This window comes from Stigmatopora nigra, chromosome 6 (assembly GCF_051989575.1).
Source record: "Stigmatopora nigra isolate UIUO_SnigA chromosome 6, RoL_Snig_1.1, whole genome shotgun sequence".
Taxonomy (NCBI): Eukaryota; Metazoa; Chordata; class Actinopteri; order Syngnathiformes; family Syngnathidae; genus Stigmatopora; species Stigmatopora nigra.
The window spans coordinates 13,625,977-13,646,939 of record NC_135513.1 but is presented as its reverse complement, the minus strand read 5'-3'; the positions used below and the strand labels follow the sequence as shown (position 1 = coordinate 13,646,939).

The following is a 20,963-nucleotide window of genomic DNA, read 5'->3' as shown; positions in this document are numbered from 1 at the left end:
TTACGTCAACCCTATTGCAATTATTTGACTCATTTCTCATGCAAATCCTGCCCAGCCAAGATGAACACCCCCCCCCCTCCCCAACTTTGATTTTTAACTCCTTCTCCTCCAATTGACAACAAAAGCTTCCACACAGAAGGACTTCATTAATATTGGCCTCCATTTGCTTCTGTTAATGAATGAATGAATGAATGATCCACTTCTGGGAACCAGTATTGTCCTCTAATTTCAACCACTCTCATCTCACACCGGCGGGGCCCGTGTCACCGAGTAGACCACCTCGCAAACACATATTGAGCCCCCCGCCCCTCCCTTTTGGCGAGTCCATCTGTCCCGGCCGGCCATCTTTTTTTTTTTTGGTCCATTCGGGTGTGTTTTGGTTCATTGTCTCCATCGTGTTTATTGTCTTAATGCAGCCCGTGTCATCGGCTCAAATAACTTCCATCCCATTAACACGTTGAAGAGGTGGGGGCTTTGAGGGGGGGGGGGGGGCTTGACAAAGCAAAATTGGCTGCAATCTGATCCCCTTACACACACACACGCCCCTTTTGGAGGTGGAGGGGATCCATATTTGCATTAAAAGCCTTGCGCTTGCACCGTGAAATTCATGTATAATTACAAAAATGGGGTGGTGGAGGATGTGTGTGTATGTGTGTGTATGTGGGAGGGGTGGGCTGCAAAGAGGGGTGGGGGGGTTATGCAAATGAAGGACATGTGTGGAGGCAATCACCCTCCGAATGGGTTATTTAGTGATATGCTAACACGGAATGTATGGTGACAGATTGCAATTATCCCGTTATTGTAATTGTCAAAGTCAATTCCGTGCAGAGTGACTGCGGCGGGTTGGCGTGCAAGAGGGGGGGGGGGGGGGTGACGTAGCCGTGCCGGGCTCTTTAAGACCCTCTGAAATGAGATAAATACTCCATTTCCGAGACTAGAGGCCCCAAGTGTTTGTTTACTTTGACTGCAATTAGGTTTTGATTTGGAAAAGTATGTTTAAGGGGATATATATAGGGGATTTTAGGTTGGGAATGGTGGAAAAACTTAGTGTTTTTTTATAATTGGACATTGGATAAGTTTATTTATTCCGTATTTGGGAAATTTTGTTGTCACAGTAGCAAGAGGGTGAGAATACAGACACAGTAAAAGACATTGTAGACATGTTTTTTTTTGTGTTACTTCACAATTTGACTTAATTCTGTGTTTGAACAATTGTTGTTTTTTGAAGAAAATGTGAAAGTGGTTGCCCCGTCTGGTAATTTGAAAAGAGGCAGCACATGGAAAATTGTACAAATTGAATTGGATCCCAAATAAACATATGTGAGGGAGGTACATGGGCACCTGGTGCAATAGGATGAATGCATTTCAATTCCCAATTAAAGGAAACATCTTGTTCATCAGATTTAATAAAGTCAGCAGGATTTCTCATTAGGTGTGCCAAGCTTTGTTTTATGTATTTGGCAGTAGCTGGAAACCAAATTCTTACTATACAAGCACTTTTAAATGGGAGTTAAATTGTCAATAGCAAAGGAATATATAGTTTTATGTTATTAGATTCCTGACACATAACTATTACACTTATCTGGTACAGGTATTTTCCTAAAATGTTTAATTTAGCATTATTGAAATATTTTTGTGTGTTTAACACTATGGGTTATTCCTAATTTAAGGAAAATATCCTGTCAAAAAGTGAAAAATACGGTGTATCCTTTTTAGCTTGTCTTTACTGCCGCTCTGTGGTGGAGAAATGTACTGCACTTTCTTTTTAATTTACTAATGCAATTGGGCAAATTTGCTTGATTTGGAAGAAGGGAACGTTTAATTAATGCCAGTGTGAATAGTTAGAATTTAACTTAAATTATGTATATCAAATAATTATATCAACTTATATCAATTACATCTCCGATCACGTGATCGGGCCCTCCTCATAGTTGTTGGATTTTTACAGTAACACTTGAAACAGTCCAAACTGAGTTTCGATCCTGACCAAAAACCACACTTTGATGAAAAAAATCTAATTCAAAGGGACATTTATTTGAGGTAACGATGAAACCGTGACGACGCCCGTGCCGATATATGTCATTTCGATGTGACCTCCCTCGTAACTGTGTTGAACAGCTATGATGTCTTATGATGTATTTCCCATTGCGCACTTGTATTTCCGACTTTGACAGCCATTTTATTCATTTATATTTTAATTCCCAACCACTTTATTCTTTTTGTCAACTTATCATACTTTCCTCGAGTTATGGGTATAATTAACGGACTTGTGCTGTGTAAATACAGAGAAGCTAAAACTATTAAAGTAATGACGACCGCCGGCCATTTTGTGCCGTTAACTGCACACCTGACGCCACTGAACGCTTAATTTCTAGTCAACGGCACTCCTAATTTGATTTAACCGTTAAATTTAACTAGGCTGCGGCAAAAAAAACTGCGTTTTTGTTCGCTAGCAAGATGGCCCAGGCACGTCGGGTCCGGCTCACCGAGCTGCCCCGTGACGTCAAGCCCCAGACGGTTACCAGAACCGTCTTCGAGGCGAAGGCGTCGACGGACAGCGGTTGTGTCTCCGGACCGGCCCGGGCCGGGTCCCCATCCCCGGACTCCGGTTCGGCTACGGTCCGCCTTGTTGTGGCCTTGTTGGAGCCAGAACAAAACACTTTCAACGAGTTTAGTTACGTTCAACTGCTAGCGGACAAGGTAAAAATGACAAACGGGGTTAAAATTGATATAGGAACCAAATTGTTGTTGTACTACGGGTGTGTTTGTTTATTTTTATTTTTTGTTTACATTTGAAAATGGTCTAGCTAGGCCCGGGGAGTCGAATTTGCGGCTCAATTTTCGTTAGCTATTGGAATTAAATTGTTGTACTTCGGGCGTGTTTTTATATTTATTTTAAACCAAATTTTAACTTTTATTGGGCGTATATGAGTCGTTTTGTTTTGCAACAACATTAGTATGTAGGCCAGGGGAGTTGAACCTGTGGCCCAGTTTTCATCGGCAAATAATGAAAATGTTATTGAATTTTGCCTGCACAGAAAGCTTGAGTTGTGCTTACATGACATAATGAAATTAATTCTTGGAAGCTCATTTATTTTAATTTGACCAATAATTGTAGAGTAGTCCTCAGTCATTTTCATATAATTGTGTGTATATGTATTCTCCTGACTTATCAAAATGAATGACTTTCCTATTAATCTGTTCATGTAACCTGAACCGCTTAAAAAGTGCTTTTTTCTCCCCACAAGGGCAATAAAGATGAAGTCCAAACCAGCAACAAGTTTGAAGCTGAAGAAAAAAGGGAGCAGGCGCATATCACCGAACTTGTGCGGAAGATGGAGGAAAAATATGTCAGTTATTTTACTCTTCAAAAGTCATTTTGGGGAGTGCCAGGGAGAAAACGCCATCTTTCTTGCAGGCCACAAAGAAAAAGCCGGACCGCCTTCAAGACTTGATTGATATCGGTGACGGCTACGACGATGAGGATTCTTTTATTGACAACTCGGAAGCCGTGAGTACAAAATGCGTGGAAGAAAAGCAAAAAATCATCTTGTGTGTTTTGAATTAGAACAATGTTGTTTCCACAGTACGATGAATACGTGCCGTCTTCCATCGCTCCCGAATTCGGAGGCTTTTACGTCAACACCGGCGTGCTGCAATTCCGACAGGCTTCCGAAACCAGTAGGGATGAGTCCCCGCCCGAGGCTTCCCAGGTAGGTGGAAAAATCTCTCGGTTGTTTTTAAACACTGGTGTCAAAGTGGCGGCCCGGGGGCCAAATCTGGCCCGCTGCATCATTTTGTGCGGCCCGAGAAAGTAAATGATGAGTGCCAACTTTCTGTTTTAGGATCAAATTAAAATGAAGAGTATAGTTGTATATTAAAATTCCTGATGTTCCCCCTTTTAAATGAATAATTGTAATTTTTTGTTCATTTTAACTGTGTTTTTAGTTCAAAAATCATTTTGTAAAATCTAAAAAAAATATTTTAAAAAATCTTGTTTTTTTTCCCCGTTCAAATAAATAATTGTAATTTTTTAGTTCATTTTTTACTGTTTTTAGTTCAAAAATAATTTTGCTAAATCTAAAAAATGTATTAAAACAGCTAAAATAAACATTGTTTTAGATCTATAAAAACCTGAATATTCAGGGCTTTTAATCCAGTTCTTTTAATCCATTTATAAAATAGAATAAAAAATCTAAATATTATTTCTAAAATGGCGAACCAAACGGGACATCCTTGTTTTTTGAAGGACAACTTTCTGAGTTGAGTGGTAAATGGGTAAAAAATAAATAAATAATCCCTTTTTTGGTAACTGTCCAGAAAGTCCAAGAAGAACAAAAGAGGCAGAAGAAGAGATCTAGAAAAGTTCAACAGGATAAGGACGATATAGATGCAAAGTCAAGGTAAGCTTAGTAAGAATATGTTGATATATAAAATGTTTTTCGAAATGCCAGCATTCTCCTTCAGCGCTGATGACGATCTGACAAAAAAGGGGAAAAAAAGAACCGGCCCTCTGAGCGTCACTCGCATGCTGAAGAAGTTCCGCCTGGAGAAGGAGCTGGAACGCCATAAAACGGAGATGGCGGCGGACGCCGGAGGCGGCTCGGGATTGGCCGACCCTCTGCTCAGCTTGATCGGCGCCGCCGACGACCAAGCCCTTCTCCAGGCCGCCAGCACGGTGGAGTTCGACATCGATTTGGACTGCTTGTTGGACGTCGGCGACGAGGTGCCTTCGCCGCCGTCTTTAACGGAGGCCGACTATCACGGGCCGCCGGAAGTCGATTTAGTGACTCCTCCTACCACCCAAGCGGCGAAAGTTCATCCGGCGTGCGTGGGATGGTTGCCGTGCGTCGCCTTTCCCGAGGGATTACCGCCAACCCTGGAGGACAGCATCAAGACTCTGATGATGGTAAGGTCTATCTTGGTCAATTGGTTGGTCGCCATTAATACATTTTAAAAATCCACAAAAATGTAATGTATGAAGGCATCACTATACATCACAAATACTTGATTCCGTCCTTCATCTTCTCCTATAATTTCATTGTGTGAGCCTTTAGCTTCATTCCCCTAAAGCATTGGTGTCAAAGTGGAGGCCCGGGGGCCAGATTTGGCCCGCCGAATAATTTTGTGTGGCCCGGGAAAGTAAATAATCAGTGCCGACTTTGTTTTAGGATCAAATTAAAATGAAGAGTAAAGATGTATATTAAATTTCCTGATTTTTCCCCTTTTAAATCAATAATTATAATTATTTAATCCATTTTTTTGGGTGTTTTTAGTTCAAAAATCATTTTTTTGTAAAATCTAAAAATTTATTTTAAAAAACTACAATTAACATTGTTTTAGATCTATAAAAATGTTTCTTATGTTAAATGTTTGTTAAAAATGTGTTTCAGCAGGCAGCCAAGACCGCGGAGGGAGAGTCCAAACTCAAGTTTTTCACCCCGGAAATCAACTCCATTTTGCTTGAGTGAGTATCACACATTTTAATAGAGAATGAAGTACATTTTTGAAGGTTTTCATTAAGGTATAAAATGGCAAGTAATTTCAATTTCCATTGACATTTCTGATCTGTCTTCCACATAAGCATCGATTGTCAATGTCGCGAGCACGGCGGCAACTTGCGGTCCCGAGTGTACACGCACCTGTCCTCCTTCTTGCCCTGCAGCAAGGAAACGCTCCTCAAGCGAGTCAAGAGACTCAAGATGGCGGTGAGTGCTTCTTCACTAGCTCCATCCATACCAGTAGCGGACATTACTATATTCTTTACCCATTGGGTTTTGTTATTTTTTTCACCCTCTCTGCAATATAGGAAGAGATTTCAAATATGGAGGATCCCATGTGGAAGCTGAGGCAGGCAATCGAGCGAGCCATGCCAGAACAGATTGCACAGTTCAAGAAACGGCGTCACGAATATGAGCAAGGAAAAACCCTGCAGTGAGTTTGGTCGTTCAAATGAACCCCTAAAGCACATTTTTTGAGAAAATTGAAGGCCTAAATAGTAAAAAATACACTGGATTCCAAAAAATGATAGCGCCATGCTCCTTACAAACTGTAGAAACGGAAAAAAAATTCTGTTAGCAGCCGATAATTTGAAGAAATTACAATTGCTAACATTAAAATGTACCTTTGGTCGTCAGGGCCATGGATGACGGAAGTGAGGCCAAGTACGACTTGGAGGAGGACAAGGGCTCCAGAAAAGGAGGCGGGCCCAGGAAGTTGTTCAAGTGGAACGAGCGGGTCAGGTGATCAAGTGAAAATATACAATCTATAAATAGGACAAGCAACAATTATCATTTTCTCCTTCTGCGTCTAGAGAGGCGCTCTGTCATGTTCTTAGACAGAAAATGTCCCTTTTTCAAGGCAGAAGGAAAGAGAACCAACAATTTGATGACTACCTCAAGGCCTTGTTGGTCAAGGACTTCAAACCTCTTTGGCCCAAAGGCTGGATGCAGACCAGGTAGGTAACATGACCGGACGTTTGGTCGCCGGTCAAATGGTGACAGAGTTTACTGTTGAAACTAGCTCTCAAAATTATATTCATCAGAGAGAGTTTAATATCTAAATATCTACTTTTTTCAACAGTACTTAGAAAATAAACAGTACTTAGATATTAAACAGTACTTAGATATTAAACAGTACTTAGATATTAAACAGTACTTAGGTATTAAACAGTACTTAGGTATTAAACAGTACTTAGATATTAAACAGTACTTAGATATTAAACAGTACTTAGATATTAAACAGTACTTAGATATTAAACAGTACTTGTATATTAAATTATCTCTTGGATATTAAACAGTACTTGGATATTAAACAGTACTTGTATATTAAATTATCTCTTGGATATTAAACAGTACTTGGATATTAAACAGTACTTGTATATTAAATTATCTCTTGGATATTAAACAGTACTTGGATATTAAACTGAATATAATTTTGAGAGCTGGTTTCAACAATAAACTCCCTGTCACCATTTGACCGGCGACCAAACGTCCAAGCACCGATATCGAGTGGCGTTCAAGTGCTGCTTATTTTTTTAGGGTGCTACTGAAAGAGAGCAGGAAGTTATTGGGACTGCACGCCATGTTTCCGTGAGTATAGCCAGTTTTCGGTGCTTCTTAAAGCAGATCAATGAAGGTTTATTGAAATTGTGACCAGGCGAAAGTCCAGATCTGAGAAGATGCAGCCTTCAATCGTCATTCCGCCCGTTTTGGATCAAAGCACAATGTCCCTTCCGCTAGACGAAGAAGACCTTCCCCACGAAGCCGATTCGCCGGTCGAAGGTTCCAGCGCCTCCTACGTCACAGCGGAGAATAACGAAGTCATCGTCTTGGATTCCAACTCGGACTGAAACTTGGGTATAACAAAAAAAAAAAACATGGGACGTCCTTAATGTTTTTTTTTATATATTTATTTAAAGATGAAATTTAAAAAATAAGAGAGCATATATAAAACATTCAAATGTATTTGACGTCGATGATTCACAATGGCCCTAAAACATGGTGGGGATTTTTTTGGGGGGAAGTTATTTCAAATTTGTCATTTGTGTTGCACTTAATCACACAAAAAATGTAATATGCCGTTTTTGGAAAAGTGTAAAATGATTAAAAGTACCTAGACAGCAGCTATTTTGAGCTCTTTGGCTATAATTGATGATAAATATCCAAGAAAGACGTCCAATTCATTTGAAGCTATTTTACTCAAATTACAGGCACCAAGTTGCCTTTTTGAGGGATTTTTTTTACCAAATTGGCAGTCCAGGGACATTTGCCAAAATCTTCAGTACATCTCCATGTGATCTGATATCTGGCCATAAAATTTGCACTCTGTAATTATCGCAAATATACAAAAATAATAGTCATCCTGAACACAAAAACAACAATCTTAATACAAAACTAAACCAAAAGTCCCTGACAAAAATTTCCCTCCCAGCAGCGGACATTTGTATTAACAGCAGTGAGACTTTTTTGTTTGTTTTTTAACCTTCACAGTAAGTTCACCATCAGTACAAGCAGCAGGAAGAGTTTTTTACACACACTTGCAGTGCCTAAAACAAAAAAAAAGGTAAAATTAGATCACTTTTTGACTCAAAAAGTTAAACACAAAAAAATCGTACCTCTGCAATTGACCACCTCCACTTCCACGGTTACATTCTGTTTAAAAAGTCCTGTGGCGAGTACTGTGTATTTTCCAGCGTGCGCTCTACTGCAGCGAGTGGGCGGGATCACCTTGCGGCCATCTTTGAGCCAGATAACCGACGGTTCGGGGTTTCCTCGGACGTCACAGTGTAAGCTTTCTCCCATCTTTACTTGAAGCTTTGCTGGGCAAAGCAATTGTGGACCAACTGCGGGTAAAAAAAATAATATTTTAAATGCTAAAAGTAGCTGCTAATAGTCATCTAATCTAACTAATCATTTGACTTACACAGGACAGTTGTTGTGACTTTTTCCGACGCAACCGCTATGGGTTTCTGGCTTTCCGTTGGCTGCAGTTGTAGTTCCGCCTCGCACCAGTAGTTGGCGCCGTCGTCTTCCCTCGTGGCGAGGACGTCCAGAGCGAAGACTTCAGTAACAGGTGTGTCGTCCGTTATGTTGGAGTGTAATTGCGCCAATCGGCTTTGGTTTCGGTAGAAGGTCACAAGGAGGTTTCTGGCCGGGGCCACGTTGTGGACGGTACAGTGGAGGGAGAACTCGTGGTGCTCCAATAGGGAGCCCGTGTGGTTCGCTAAAGTCAGGGAGACGTCATCTGGGGGTTCTGATTGGAAAATGGGAAAAGACAAAAGACTGAAGTCCCACAAGCCCCTCAATTGGACTGAGACGAACCATTTTAGATATAATATTTAGATATTTTTTTTATAAATGGATTAAAATAACTGGATTAAAAACCCTAAATATTCATTTTTTTATAGATCTAAAACAATATTTATTTTAGCTTTTTTTAAATATATTTTTAGATTTTACAAAATTATTTTTGAACTAAAAACAGAAAAAAAATTGATTAAAAAATTACAATGATTGATTTCAAAGGGGAAAAATCTTGAAATGTAATATACATCTATACTCTTCATTTTAATTTGATCCTAAAACAGAAAGTCGGCACTCATGATTTACTTTTTCGGGTCACACAAAATGATGTGGTGGACCAGATTTCGCCCCCGGGCCACCACTTTGACACCTGTGTTTGGAGTTAAAACTTACTGTAGACCAGGACGGGGAGTTTACGGTGACAAGATCCTTCTAGGTCTGACACGGCGTAACACATGGAGGTGATGCTCCACTCGGTCAGGTGGTCCACTTTCCACACTAGAAAGCTATCCGTGGTGGGCTGCGGTGACAGCTGAAAATCATATCAATCACATGTTATGCCGTTAGGGGGTCGTTACAGAATTTGAGGATGTTTACTTTTCAAAATTAATTGGATTTTTGCTCCATATTCATTTAATATAGTAAATATTTAATGGTCCGGAATAGTATGATTTTTCGATTGTAGAATGGTTGGAGGGTCTTGTTGGTTTTTATTGTTAAGTGCAATTAAATGGCTGCTATATTTGTGGATGGCTTAAAACTTAAGCATACATATTTATTAATACTTGAATTTGTATTTCACTCTTCAGTTAAGTGTGGACATATTTTTGCTTGTAGGTTTGAATTTTGCGCAGTTTTTGGTTGTGTAGAGGTTTCAGTTTTAGCATGACAGGGTGATCGTAGTTAGTTTGAAATTGTTTTTGTTTGTAATAATCACAAAATTGAGAGATTGAGTTTCTTGTTTTTCTAAGTTACCTCAAATGACCAAAAAGGTCAGGAAAAATAATTTGGCAAGATTGAATAAAAGGTTGCTAAAGATGTCAGTAATATGAAATTAAAGAATTTAATATAGGGTTAATGAGGTCAAAGGTCATTTTTATTGAGAACTTGTTTCAGACTTAAAGAAGAGAACCTACTTTATGGGATATGGTGGTGATTTGGTCAAAATTCTGAGAGAATTTCTTGTTTCAGACTTAAAAAGGAGAGCCTACATTATTCAATATGGTGGAAATGCTTTGAATTTGGTTGCTTAGGTGGAAATTATGTTTTTGTGGAGTGTAAAGTGGGACAAAAGTTGAATTGCTCTCACCAATGTGACCCATCCCAGCATAGAAAACATCTCCATCGGCACTGAGCAGTTGACCTCCACCGGATCTCCAAACCTGAACAAATCAACTTTAGAACCAAATTCTGTTTTTTCCACAAATTAGATTTACACCTTACCTAACCACCAGAGTTGAGGGCGACAAGGTCAAAGGGCAACGTGCACTTTCCGCATCTTCGGATGGCGGTATTGTCGTAAACGCGTCAGGTGCGTGCGTTGCCGTGGGAGACGAAGTAGCTGAAAAGCAGACTTTTCATTAGAGGCCAAATGCTGCGTCTTGATTATTTTTCCTCATCTTGGCTGAGTCATTGTTACACACGGCAGACAAAAGGTCAATAGAAATGTTGCTATCATGTGAAATGAGAGCGCTTTGAGATGATCTATTGTGTACCATTGTTTTATTGCGGGCTTGAATCCACCCAATGTGTTCCTTTGAGGAAGGAAGGACGGACACCCTGCCCAACTCCAAAGAACAAGCTCCTCTTTTCCAGCGCCATTGTTCCACTGGACGCCCAACGTTTTCTCCTCCTTCCTCGGCGCCTGCTTGGGAGGGATTTTATATCTGCGCCCCTCGACTTTTCCGATAGTTGTTAGGGTTTTTTTGTTTTTTGTCTTGAGGTGTTTCAGTCGTGAATGAATTGGATTTTTTGAAGTAAATAACTTTTGTCAGCCATTAGGAACACGACTCCTACCATATATATTCTTTTTTTTTTAGTAATTTAATTTTTCTTGGATTACTGTAAGCATAAGACTGACTGTGGGACATCAAATATGATATATTTTATAATATTTCCATTTTTTTGCACTTAAAATAATCTAAATGAATATAATTTCTCAAAACACTAAAAAATAAGCAAAATAATAACCATGTAATTTCAGCTAGCCAACCAGTGAAGAAAAATAATGAGATAAAATCAATATACAATATAACACTGAGTCTTCTATGTTATAATGTGCTAAATACTAATTTAATTTATTATTTACTAATCATCACTCTATGGTATTTAAAATGCATGTAGGACCTCAAATTTGACATTTCTTAACCTTTTTATTTTTTTGTACTTAAAAATACCACAATTTAAATGAAAATATTTGTTAAAAACTTGTTAACACAAAAAATTAATCATGTAATTTCTGATAGCCAATCAGTAAAGAAAAATAATGGGATAAAATCAATATACAATATAACACAGTAAATCTATGTTATAGTGTTCTAAATTCTAATTTAATTTATTATTTACTCATGACTCCATATGATATTTAAAATGCAATATATTTTCAAATGAAGAAATGACTTATGTACAAAGTACTTTTTTTTCTTATTAAATCAAAACAAAGATCCTAAAATGACATTTCCACTGTATCTTTTCAACCATGTCACTTCTTTCTTTACAGTCTTGTTGATTTATTTCCCACCTCCAGTTCTCTATGTGACTATTTTTACTTTTTAATATGTAATAATGACTTACCTGGACCAAACAGGTGAAGCAGCAAAGTGACTTTGATCCACCTTAAGGCGCACATCCCTCAAGAAGTTCTATATCTTCTACGGTGACCGTTTTGGGAGTACTCCGTCTAAAACGCCTCAATGTCAGAGTGGTGAGTCTTTGGCTTTTTATGACGGGGGTCTTAGTGTGTGTGTTTTGGTTATGTGTGTGAAGCTGATGACCAGGCAATTCCTTTGCTTTGGCCTCTCAAAGGCACCATGGGCGTTCTCTGTTGGTATATCGGGGGAGGAAGGAAGGGAGGGTCAAGAATAATGCTGTGGAGTGCTGCAGTACACTGGGCAAGGAGGCATGGCACACCCCTTATGATTATGTGGGTGGGTGAAAATCCATCATGGAAAAATGAGCCATACAATGTATGAAAATACGGGGGTTGAGATTGAATTGATGATGTCATAGGTCTGATGATAAAATGCTGTGTGTGTGATGAAGACCATGTTAAATAAAGTTTTTAAGTAGGGTTTTTTTTTTTTAGTTCTGTGGTCATTTCTACTTTAAGATAGAGTGCTATTTTTCACTTTATTTTTTCTCCTTTTTCAGGGAGGGCTAGAACTTAGGAGTTGTACTTCCATTCAAAACAATGAGAGTTATGTATCAACGAATAAGGTAGGCAAACTTTTTCTATTTTTTTTTTTTTTTGGTCACTTAAAAAAATAACAAATCTGGTGTACACAACACATTTTGAGTCATTCATGCATTTTTTAATCAACATATTTTTAAGAATTGTAAGATTAAATCATAGTTCAAATACGATAACTATCTAATTAAAATGAACAAAAACAAATATACTCTGGTTATGGCCCCCAATAACACATTTTTTATGGCAGTTTTATTTATTATTGACTGCCTCTGGATGGTCGTTATTCATTGGCATTAATGGCAGATTATTATTATTATTATTACTATTATTATTGTTATTATTATTATTATACATGATTGGCCCTAGACGTATTACGTAAATACTTTGTTGTTTTCACGTTTCAAACCTATAGACGTACGTGACGTCATCATACATCGCGACGTGTAACAGGAAGTGGTCTGTCAACACTGCATTTCATATGACCATAATTCATTCAAATTCCGCCACTGCATGTTTCAAAAATAAACATTACACGCCACAAAATGAATTTACTAAATAAATATGACAGTTAAAGAGCGTTTTTTATTTTGTTTTCTCTCTTCTCTATCCTGGAAGTGACGAGGATATGCCAACGTCACATCCGGTTCCTTGTTAAATGTTTGGCTAGTCGCGAGTACAACACCAGGAAGCGATATGAGCTAAATGCTAAATTTTCAAAGCTGCCGTTGATTTGTAGCAATGTAAGCGCGCCGGCTTCACCAAATAGTAGTATTTTTTGATAATCGACGTGATTTAAAGTATATTTCGCTGGCCGTTTATCTGCGTTGCTCATATTTTTGTTGTTTGGAGAACGTTAGCAAACGAGGGACGGAACCGCTTCGGACATCGTTTTGGTTGGTAACGTAGCTTCTCGTTCTCTCTGCGGTAATATGGCCGTGGTGGAACGAACTGGTGTCGTGGCTGGATTCATACTATTATTTTTTCTGAGTGGATGCAAAGCAAGGATACACAAACTCACGCTGAAGGTAAGTCGTCAAATTGCGGTTATAGCCGAGTAATTCTCCCCAAAAATACAGTAGCAAAATCCGTCCATGCCAGTAAAAATAACCCACGCGATATGTAATTACATCATTTGACGTTATCAATTTTCACTTTTGAAATGTGGATTAGGGGTTAGTTACACGTTTTGTTTTAATGTTATTTTTTTGCATATTATACTTGTATAATGCCAAAAAGCATGCAATTCAATTGTCACGGGTTCTTAAGCACCACATTCTGAAATTCCAAGTTTTTAAATTGCACGTGAACGCAACGTTTCGATTTGCTACATTTCGACGTGGACATTTTTTTCTTGTTGACAAACAAATGGCACCAAAGTTCACTTCTGAAATTCAGCTAAAACTTCTTCCACCCTTTTAATGGAAAAGGAATTTATTGATTTAATATGTACTTTTTGAAACAATTATTATCGTGTATTTACCTCTTAACACTTGGTGACAACTTTTTATAGTACTGAGTTTCTTCTTCTTGATTTTATATCTTAAAAAGTACTTTAGTCACTATGTGGCAACAGTCAAGTTTGTCTGACCAGTAATGTCTTGCTTCTTTGCAATCACCAGAATGAATCTCGCTTTTTCGTCCACCTCAACACATTTGGCTTTTATGCCAATGGAACCCTGGACATGAAGTTACATTCCCTACGGCTCCCACAACAGCTCGTCAACTACAGTTTGAACCCGGTAAGAAGCTTTATGGCGGCTTGTTCACTTCATCACATTCGCTTGTGTTGGGGTGAAAAAAAGGAGTCAGTCACGTGCAAAATTGCACTCATTCCCCATCATGTGATACATTACTCTCTTTCTTTTCAGGTTGGGTTCACTCTTTCCAGATCCCGTGTGAGTGGAGTCTTGTCCTACACAGTGAGTATTCCCAATACCTTATCATTACTAGTTATCAAATAATAACTGCCATAAACATACATCCAACTCCATTATTAGCGTATTACACAACGTTTTCTAAGGCTGCCAACGTTTTTCTGTTCATTTTTAAATTAATTGTTAACTATTTTGATAGTCGATGAATTATTTAGAGCTATTGTTGACCTCAAAATTGTCCATATACACGTTTTTGAGATTTTTAAATAGAAATTAATTTTTAAAAATCCTTTATTTTGTTAAAATTAAAAACCCAAATGACAAGCTCATCCTTTGTTATTAATGTAACAAAATGTGGAACAACAGTTAACATTTGTCTAAAAGACATGAATGTAACTTCAAATTTTGAATGTCTTTTGGTAAGAAAGTACAAAAATATTTTGAGACTTTTGAAGTACTCCAGCTATAAAAAATTATAGTGGGAATCAAAACATGTAGTTTTACAGGCCAAACCGTTCGACACTAGAAAAAAAAGTGCTTTTATTACAGGCTAAATAGTTGTTGTTGTTCTTGTGAACACTAACTTTTGAATCCTTTTTTCTTCATCATTCATGAACCAATGGTCTTGAAACTTGCTAGCTATGTAGCATAGGCCATTTGCTATTGTTCTGAGAGGTCCATTTTTTTAAACTTGGTCTGGAACAGGATTCATGATTTATTTTAGGCTCGTTACAAACACTTCTGTGTTTTTTTTTTAATGACACATTCACATTGACTTCACAGTGCATATTACTCAGAAGTAGTAATCTTCTCACCCTGTGTAGTGACAGTTGATGTCTTGATGTAATACTTTGTTCCTCAAAACAGAAACCTAGAACTTGACACGTTTTTGTTTACATTAGCAACCGTTTTGATGCCATGTTTTTTTTCTTTTTCCCCTTTTCACAGGCTGAAGAGACTGGGACATGTCCTCTCAAGATCACCGAAGTGACCAGCAATGAGCCTCTTATCCTCTTTCTGATTAACATCAGCAGCTCAAGGTAAGTTCACGCCAACGCGATGTGAGGAATAGAAATGATGACCGTTTTCTCGCCATCTAGCGTCAATGTCCACGTCCTCGGAAATCATGACGGTGTACTGACCGGCAAACCGAAGCCCAGCGTGCCAACCGAAGAGAAAGGTTAGCGTCTTAACCCTTTGTATTGGACTGCCCCGCCCAATCCGTAACGCCTATTTCATTCAGGTCAGAAAACCAAAAGGGAAGCCAATGACCCGGCTCCGGTAAATCCCGCGGAAACGGTGGAAGACGGCGAAAAGACCCCCGTTTCGACGGTGGACGACACAAAGGCGAAAACTAACGCCGAGCCCGTGGAGCCAAAAAAAGATGAAAAGACCACAATGGATTTCCAAGTGAGATTTTCAGTCCTTATCGCCGCAGTTGTAAAAAAAAATCTTAAATCTACGTTTGGTTTCAGTTGGCGTCCACCAAGCAGATTACACTGGCTTTGGAGAAGGTCAATGACACCTACGCCTTCGATGTAAGTGCGGCTTTACCATGTGACCCCGGCGATGTGACCCCACTGACCTTTTCTCCTTCACAGTTCCATCTGCTTCTCGGCCTGCTTTCCGAAGGCCTGTACAACTTTAACTTCTACTACTGCCAAAACATGGCGCCCGGCATCGACCTGCCTTACTCCTTTACTGTGAGTATCTAGCCGTCCGACGCGACTCGCTAACCATAACGCCCCTCGCCTGCCCTCCCTCAGCTGGAAGTAACCGAGAAGAATCCAGGCGGGTTCTTGTCGGCGGCCGAAATCCCGCTCTCCCGCCTCTACATCGCGATGGCTGCAGTCTTCTTTACGGCCGCTTTGTTTTGGGTGTACACGCTTATGAAGCACAGGTATGGCAAGCGACCGCACGCCTATCTCTGAAGGGTGATGGAGCATTGTCAACATTGTCAATGTGGCTTGTGTTGTAGGTACAGCGTTTTTAAGATCCACTGGCTGATGGCGGCACTGGCTTTCACCAAGTCCACATCGCTGGTCTTCCACAGCGTAAGTCTGAATACTTACTATACTATATCGTTTTTTAAAGAAGAAAAGCCTTACTATACTATGTCGTTTTTTAAAGAAAAAAAAGCCTTACTATACTATGTCGTTTTTTTACGGGAAAAGCCTTACTATACTATGTCGTTTTTTAAAGAAAAAAGCCTGACTATACTATGTCGTTTTTTAAAGAAAAAAAGCCTTACTATACTATGTCGTTTTTTAAAGAAAAAAAAGCCTTACTATACTATGTCGTTTTTTAAAGAAAAAAAAGCCTTACTATACTATGTCGTTTTTTGAAGAAAAAAAGCCTTACTATACTATGTCGTTTTTTAAAGAAAAAAAAGCCTTACTATACTATGTCGTTTTTTGAAGAAAAAAAAGCCTTACTATACTATGTCGTTTTTTGAAGAAAAAAAAGCCTTACTATACTATGTCGTTTTTTGAAGAAAAAAAAGCCTTACTATACTATGTCGTTTTTTAAAGAAAAAAAGCCTTACTATACTATGTCGTTTTCAACTCTTGGTCAGATGCGGTCAACAAAGCCAAGTTCTTCTCACAAAGCTTACTCTCGTTCTCTTTCAGATCAACTATCATTTCATCAACACGGAGGGACACCCCATCGAGGGCTGGGCCGTCATGTATTACATCACTCACCTGTGAGTCAGCCTGCCCACCTTCTTATTTCTATGTCCTGGAGAGTGCATCAGACAATAACAACGGGGTCTCCCTCCCAGGCTCAAAGGGGCACTGCTGTTCATCACTCTGGCGCTGATCGGCACCGGCTGGGCTTTTGTCAAGTACATCTTGTCGGACAAGGAGAAGAAAATCTTCATGATCGTCATCCCACTGCAGGTAATAAATACTGCAAATATTCTGTAGTTTACTGCCACGGTTTTTAGGCATTTTGTATAGAAACTACAAAAATTAATTTTAAAAATCAAACTGTTTTCAGCTATTGAAAACAAATGTGAAAATTTTGCTTTTTAGCTTAGCATTTTAACTCACCATAACAATTCATTTTGAAACAAAACGTCATATTTTAAATAAGTTTTCCCTTTTTCACGTTGTTAAACATTTTTAGTATTCATTATATTTTGATACCTAAGTAGCCTTCTCACTTTTCCTTAGTTATTTTAAGCATTGTTGATATGTGGTAACCAAAATTAAGTCATTGTTTTTTATTTCAATGCAAGAATTAACTCTTGAAAAAAAGGAATCTATTTGAAATATATTGAGCTTTATTCTTGTGCCAAGCAACACAAAATCACAGTTCAGTGGAGTTCATTTTGTTTTTGTTAACTTTGTGACAAATTTACAGTGTCTGGCCAACGTGGCGTACATCATCATCGAGTCCACCGAGGAAGGCTCCAGCGAGTACCCACTGTGGAAGGAGATCCTCTTTCTGGTAGACCTCATCTGCTGCGGCGCCATCCTCTTCCCTGTCGTCTGGTTTGTCTTTAACCCGTTGCTTCCCATTCCGCGATTCAGAACAGAAACTTACACATTGCGAATATTTTGGCAGGTCCATCCGTCACCTGCAAGAGGCATCAAGCACCGACGGAAAAGGCGAGTCTGCGGATGATTCCACCAAAGAATTCCGGAGACTAACTGACTTTGATTTTTGACTTGCAGCCGCCATGAATTTGGAGAAGCTCAAACTCTTCCGTCACTACTACGTCATGGTAGGTTTTGACCTTATTTTTCAGGACTTGTGTTAGATTTATTAATAATTATACTATCTGATTAATTATCTATAGGTTAAATTCCATTTTGACATCGTCCTCGTCACAAATGATTCTGGAAAACGGCAATTTCTCCTGCCCATTTAAGGCCACAAATCAAAACAATTACAAGGTTATTAATTAATCAAATTGCATAAGAAAAACAACAGCTGTAACAATTATCACATATCAGGTATTCAATAATAACAATTAAGATCGGAACTCAAAAAAAACAACTCCATTGGAAATTAAACAACTTAAGCGTCCTTCCAGGTCTGCATTCTGGGGTAAAGGTCAGTCCTATCTTCCAGTAAACAGTCTTCAGTGATATGTTACGACCCCGAGCTCGCCCCAGACAAAGTGAAGAAACTCTCATACAAAAATGATTAAATGCACACACATATAATAGTATTACAGAATGAATCCAACAATTTGTCACCCTGATTTTTGGTTTTTAACTTTTGTTTCCCTGTCAGATCGTGTGTTACATCTACTTCACGAGAATCATCGCCATCCTGCTGAAGGTCACCATGCCTTTCCAGTGGCAGTGGTTCTACGAGGTTCTCTGGATTCAAAGCGCCTGAGCAATGACGAGGGTGAGCTTTATTTTTGTGTTTTTAACCCCTGTCTCCGTCCTCAGTTCCTGGTGGAAGTGTCCACGCTGGTCTTCTTTGTGTTGACGGGCTACAAATTCCGGCCCGCCTCCAACAACCCCTACCTCCAGCTACCCCAAGACGAAGAAGACGAAGAGATGGATGAAATGTAAGATTATTTTGGCGCTATACCAACGACAGGTACATTTTTGGCTTGTACAAATCACCCCTTATTAACTACGTTTTGAGATTTAAAGATCATTTTGGGTAGTATTACTATACATGGTCGTTTTTTTGGGGGGGGCCTTACTATGTCGTTTTTTAGGGGGAAAAGTCTTACTATACTATGTTGTTTTTTAGGGAAAAAAGCCTAACTATACTATGTCGTTTTTTAAAGAAAGAAGCCTTACTATACTATGTCGTTTTTTTTTAAGAAAAACTTTTTAGGGGGAAAAGCCTTACTATACTATGTCGTTTTTTAAAGAAAAAAAGCCTTACTATACTATGTCGTTTTTTTTAAAGAAAAACTTTTTAGGGGGAAATGCCTTACTATACTATGTCGTTTTTTAAAGAAAAAAAGCCTTACTATACCTTGTGGTTTTTTTAAAGAAAAACTTTTTAGGGGGAAAAGCCTTACTATACTATGTCGTTTTTTTAGGGGAAAAGCCTTACTATACTATGTCGTTTTTTAAAGAAAGAAAAGCCTTACTATACTATGTCGTTTTTTAGGAAAAAAGCCTTACTATACTATGTCGTTTTTTAGGAAAAAAGCCTTACTATACTATGTCGTTTTGTACATTTTGCGCTTGTACAAATCATGCCTTATTAACTACGTTTTTAGATTTAAATGTGCACTGCAAGCTAAAAGTAATAGTAATATCTATTTCGTTTGAAGTAATGGCATAATAGTCTATTTTGTTGGACATTTTTAATGTGTCAAAATCACTGTTATCAAACCAATTCTCATTTTCACTTTGATGTCAGTTATAACTCCACTAATTGCCTTTTTGCGTGTCCAGAGTGACCGAGTCGGGCGCCCTGGAAGGCATTTCCAAGGTCAAGAAGACGTCCAACGGACGCGAGCGGCAGAAGGAGGCCACTTTGTGAGCCAGGAGGTCGGGACTTGATTCAGGGAGGAGCGCCATCCCGACCAGCGCCACCCACCCACGTTTGGCCACACGTTTCTTCAGGCGCTCCTCCCTGGCTATGCAAAACAAGACTTTTTTCAGGTTCTTGGACAGACGGAGGAACAGACAGAGGGAGGAACGGACCATGGCCTCGCTCCAAAGACCATTTTAGCTTTCCAGGTGTGTGCGTTTCTATTTAAGTCGATTAGCTACAGGATTTTTTGCGTAAATCGAGCGACCGTATACGCAGAACGCAATCTCGAGTCGCTACGCCTGAAATCATCGCTATCTCCAAACGAATTAAGTTTTTCTCTCTTAACACGCCCGCCGTCGCATTGCGTTTTTTTTTTTTCAACCAGCAACCCTAAATTCTGATGACCGTTTTTTAACGGATGATTTGAGTTACTGCTATTTAAAGGTGTGTAGTGAGTATAAATATCGATGTGAGAACTCGTTTATTTCATATGGATACATTCAACTGAAGTTGCTTTTCTTGTATGTGAAGTGTTAATAATAAAGATGGTGATCTGGGTATCACCGTGACTTTTTTGTTAAAGATTGACGCAGGGGACGCTGCCATTGACACCCATGATTAGCCTTGCTAGGTCATTGTATAGTAAGGCTTTGTTTTTAGGGAAAAAAAGCCTTACTATACTATGTCGTTTTTGAAAGAAGAAAGCCTTACTATACTATGTCGTTATTTAAAGGAAAAAAGCCTTACTATAATATGTCATTTTTGAAGAGAAAAAGCCTTACTATACTATGTCGTTATTTAAAGAAAAAAAGCCTTACTATACTATGTCGTTTTTTAAAGAAAAAAAACCTTACTATACTATGTCATTTTTTAAAGAAAAAAAGCCTTACTATACTATGTCGTTTTTTAAAGAAAAAAAAGCCTTACTATACTATGTCATTTTTTAGGTAAAAAAGCCTTACTATACTATGTCGTTTTTTGAAGAAAAAAAGCCTTACTATACTATGTCATTTTTTAGGTAAAAAAAGCCTTACTATACTATGTCGTTTTTTAAAGAAAAAACGACATAGTATAGTAAGGCTTTTTTTCTTTAAATAACGACATAGTATAGTAAGGCTTTTTCTCTTCAAAAATGACATAGTATAGTAAGGCTTTTTTCTTTAAAAAACGACATAGTATAGTAAGGCTTTTTTCTTTAAAAAACGACATAGTATAGTAAGGCTTTTTTCTTTAAAAAAAACGACATAGTATAGTAAGGCTTTTTTCTTTAAAAAACGACATAGTATAGTAAGGCTTTTTTTTACTATGCCGTTTTTTAAAGAAAAAAAGCCTTCCTATACTATGTCATTTTTTAGGTAAAAAAAGCCTTACTATACTATGTCATTTTTTAGGTAAAAAAGCCTTACTATACTA

At 38.5% G+C, this 20,963-nt stretch overlaps 5 protein-coding genes across 8 annotated transcripts in view; 4 read left to right on the top strand and 1 right to left on the bottom strand.

Moving 5' to 3' along the window:
* ubn1 (ubinuclein 1) overlaps window positions 1–7,624 on the top strand; it is a 48,411-nt gene extending 40,787 nt beyond the window's left edge. The window contains exons 1-13 of one of the 4 annotated variants that reach the window (XM_077718533.1): window positions 1,990–2,040; window positions 3,249–3,350; window positions 3,419–3,511; window positions 3,588–3,713; window positions 4,321–4,403; window positions 4,468–4,909; window positions 5,394–5,467; window positions 5,585–5,708; window positions 5,810–5,934; window positions 6,138–6,242; window positions 6,314–6,457; window positions 7,041–7,091; window positions 7,159–7,624. In XM_077718533.1, coding sequence (XP_077574659.1) covers window positions 3,336–3,350; window positions 3,419–3,511; window positions 3,588–3,713; window positions 4,321–4,403; window positions 4,468–4,909; window positions 5,394–5,467; window positions 5,585–5,708; window positions 5,810–5,934; window positions 6,138–6,242; window positions 6,314–6,457; window positions 7,041–7,091; window positions 7,159–7,351 — 1,575 coding nt within the window. In that variant the 5' untranslated portion in view covers window positions 1,990–2,040; window positions 3,249–3,335 and the 3' untranslated portion in view covers window positions 7,352–7,624. Of the gene's footprint in view, window positions 1–1,989; window positions 2,041–2,183; window positions 2,701–3,248; window positions 3,351–3,418; window positions 3,512–3,587; window positions 3,714–4,320; window positions 4,404–4,467; window positions 4,910–5,393; window positions 5,468–5,584; window positions 5,709–5,809; window positions 5,935–6,137; window positions 6,243–6,313; window positions 6,458–7,040; window positions 7,092–7,158 lie in introns of those variants that run through there. The other 3 variants (XM_077718531.1, XM_077718530.1, XM_077718532.1) reach the window with 3 other exon arrangements.
* Window positions 1–20,963, top strand: part of soul5l (heme-binding protein soul5, like) — a 74,492-nt gene that overhangs the window by 38,479 nt on the left and 15,050 nt on the right. The gene's annotated exons all lie outside the window — the stretch shown is intronic.
* Window positions 7,404–10,387, bottom strand: LOC144197857 (uncharacterized). The gene is made up of 6 exons (XM_077718536.1): window positions 10,248–10,387; window positions 10,114–10,186; window positions 9,198–9,336; window positions 8,425–8,754; window positions 8,117–8,344; window positions 7,404–8,047 (listed from the first exon to the last, which is right to left on the bottom strand). The coding sequence occupies exons 2-6, from the start codon at window positions 10,147–10,149 to the stop codon at window positions 7,986–7,988; spliced, it is 795 nt and encodes a 264-aa protein (XP_077574662.1). The 5' UTR covers window positions 10,150–10,186; window positions 10,248–10,387; the 3' UTR covers window positions 7,404–7,985.
* On the top strand, window positions 12,839–15,272 carry LOC144198587 (protein GPR108-like). Its single transcript, XM_077719692.1, has 5 exons — window positions 12,839–13,238; window positions 13,833–13,952; window positions 14,082–14,132; window positions 15,036–15,127; window positions 15,188–15,272. The coding sequence occupies exons 1-5, from the start codon at window positions 13,143–13,145 to the stop codon at window positions 15,270–15,272; spliced, it is 444 nt and encodes a 147-aa protein (XP_077575818.1). The 5' UTR covers window positions 12,839–13,142.
* gpr108 (G protein-coupled receptor 108) lies at window positions 15,562–20,110 on the top strand. The gene is made up of 12 exons (XM_077719690.1): window positions 15,562–15,625; window positions 15,689–15,790; window positions 15,854–15,987; window positions 16,066–16,141; window positions 16,718–16,791; window positions 16,870–16,987; window positions 17,454–17,584; window positions 17,658–17,701; window positions 17,768–17,817; window positions 18,333–18,416; window positions 18,497–18,618; window positions 19,469–20,110. The coding sequence occupies exons 2-12, from the start codon at window positions 15,755–15,757 to the stop codon at window positions 19,554–19,556; spliced, it is 957 nt and encodes a 318-aa protein (XP_077575816.1). The 5' UTR covers window positions 15,562–15,625; window positions 15,689–15,754; the 3' UTR covers window positions 19,557–20,110.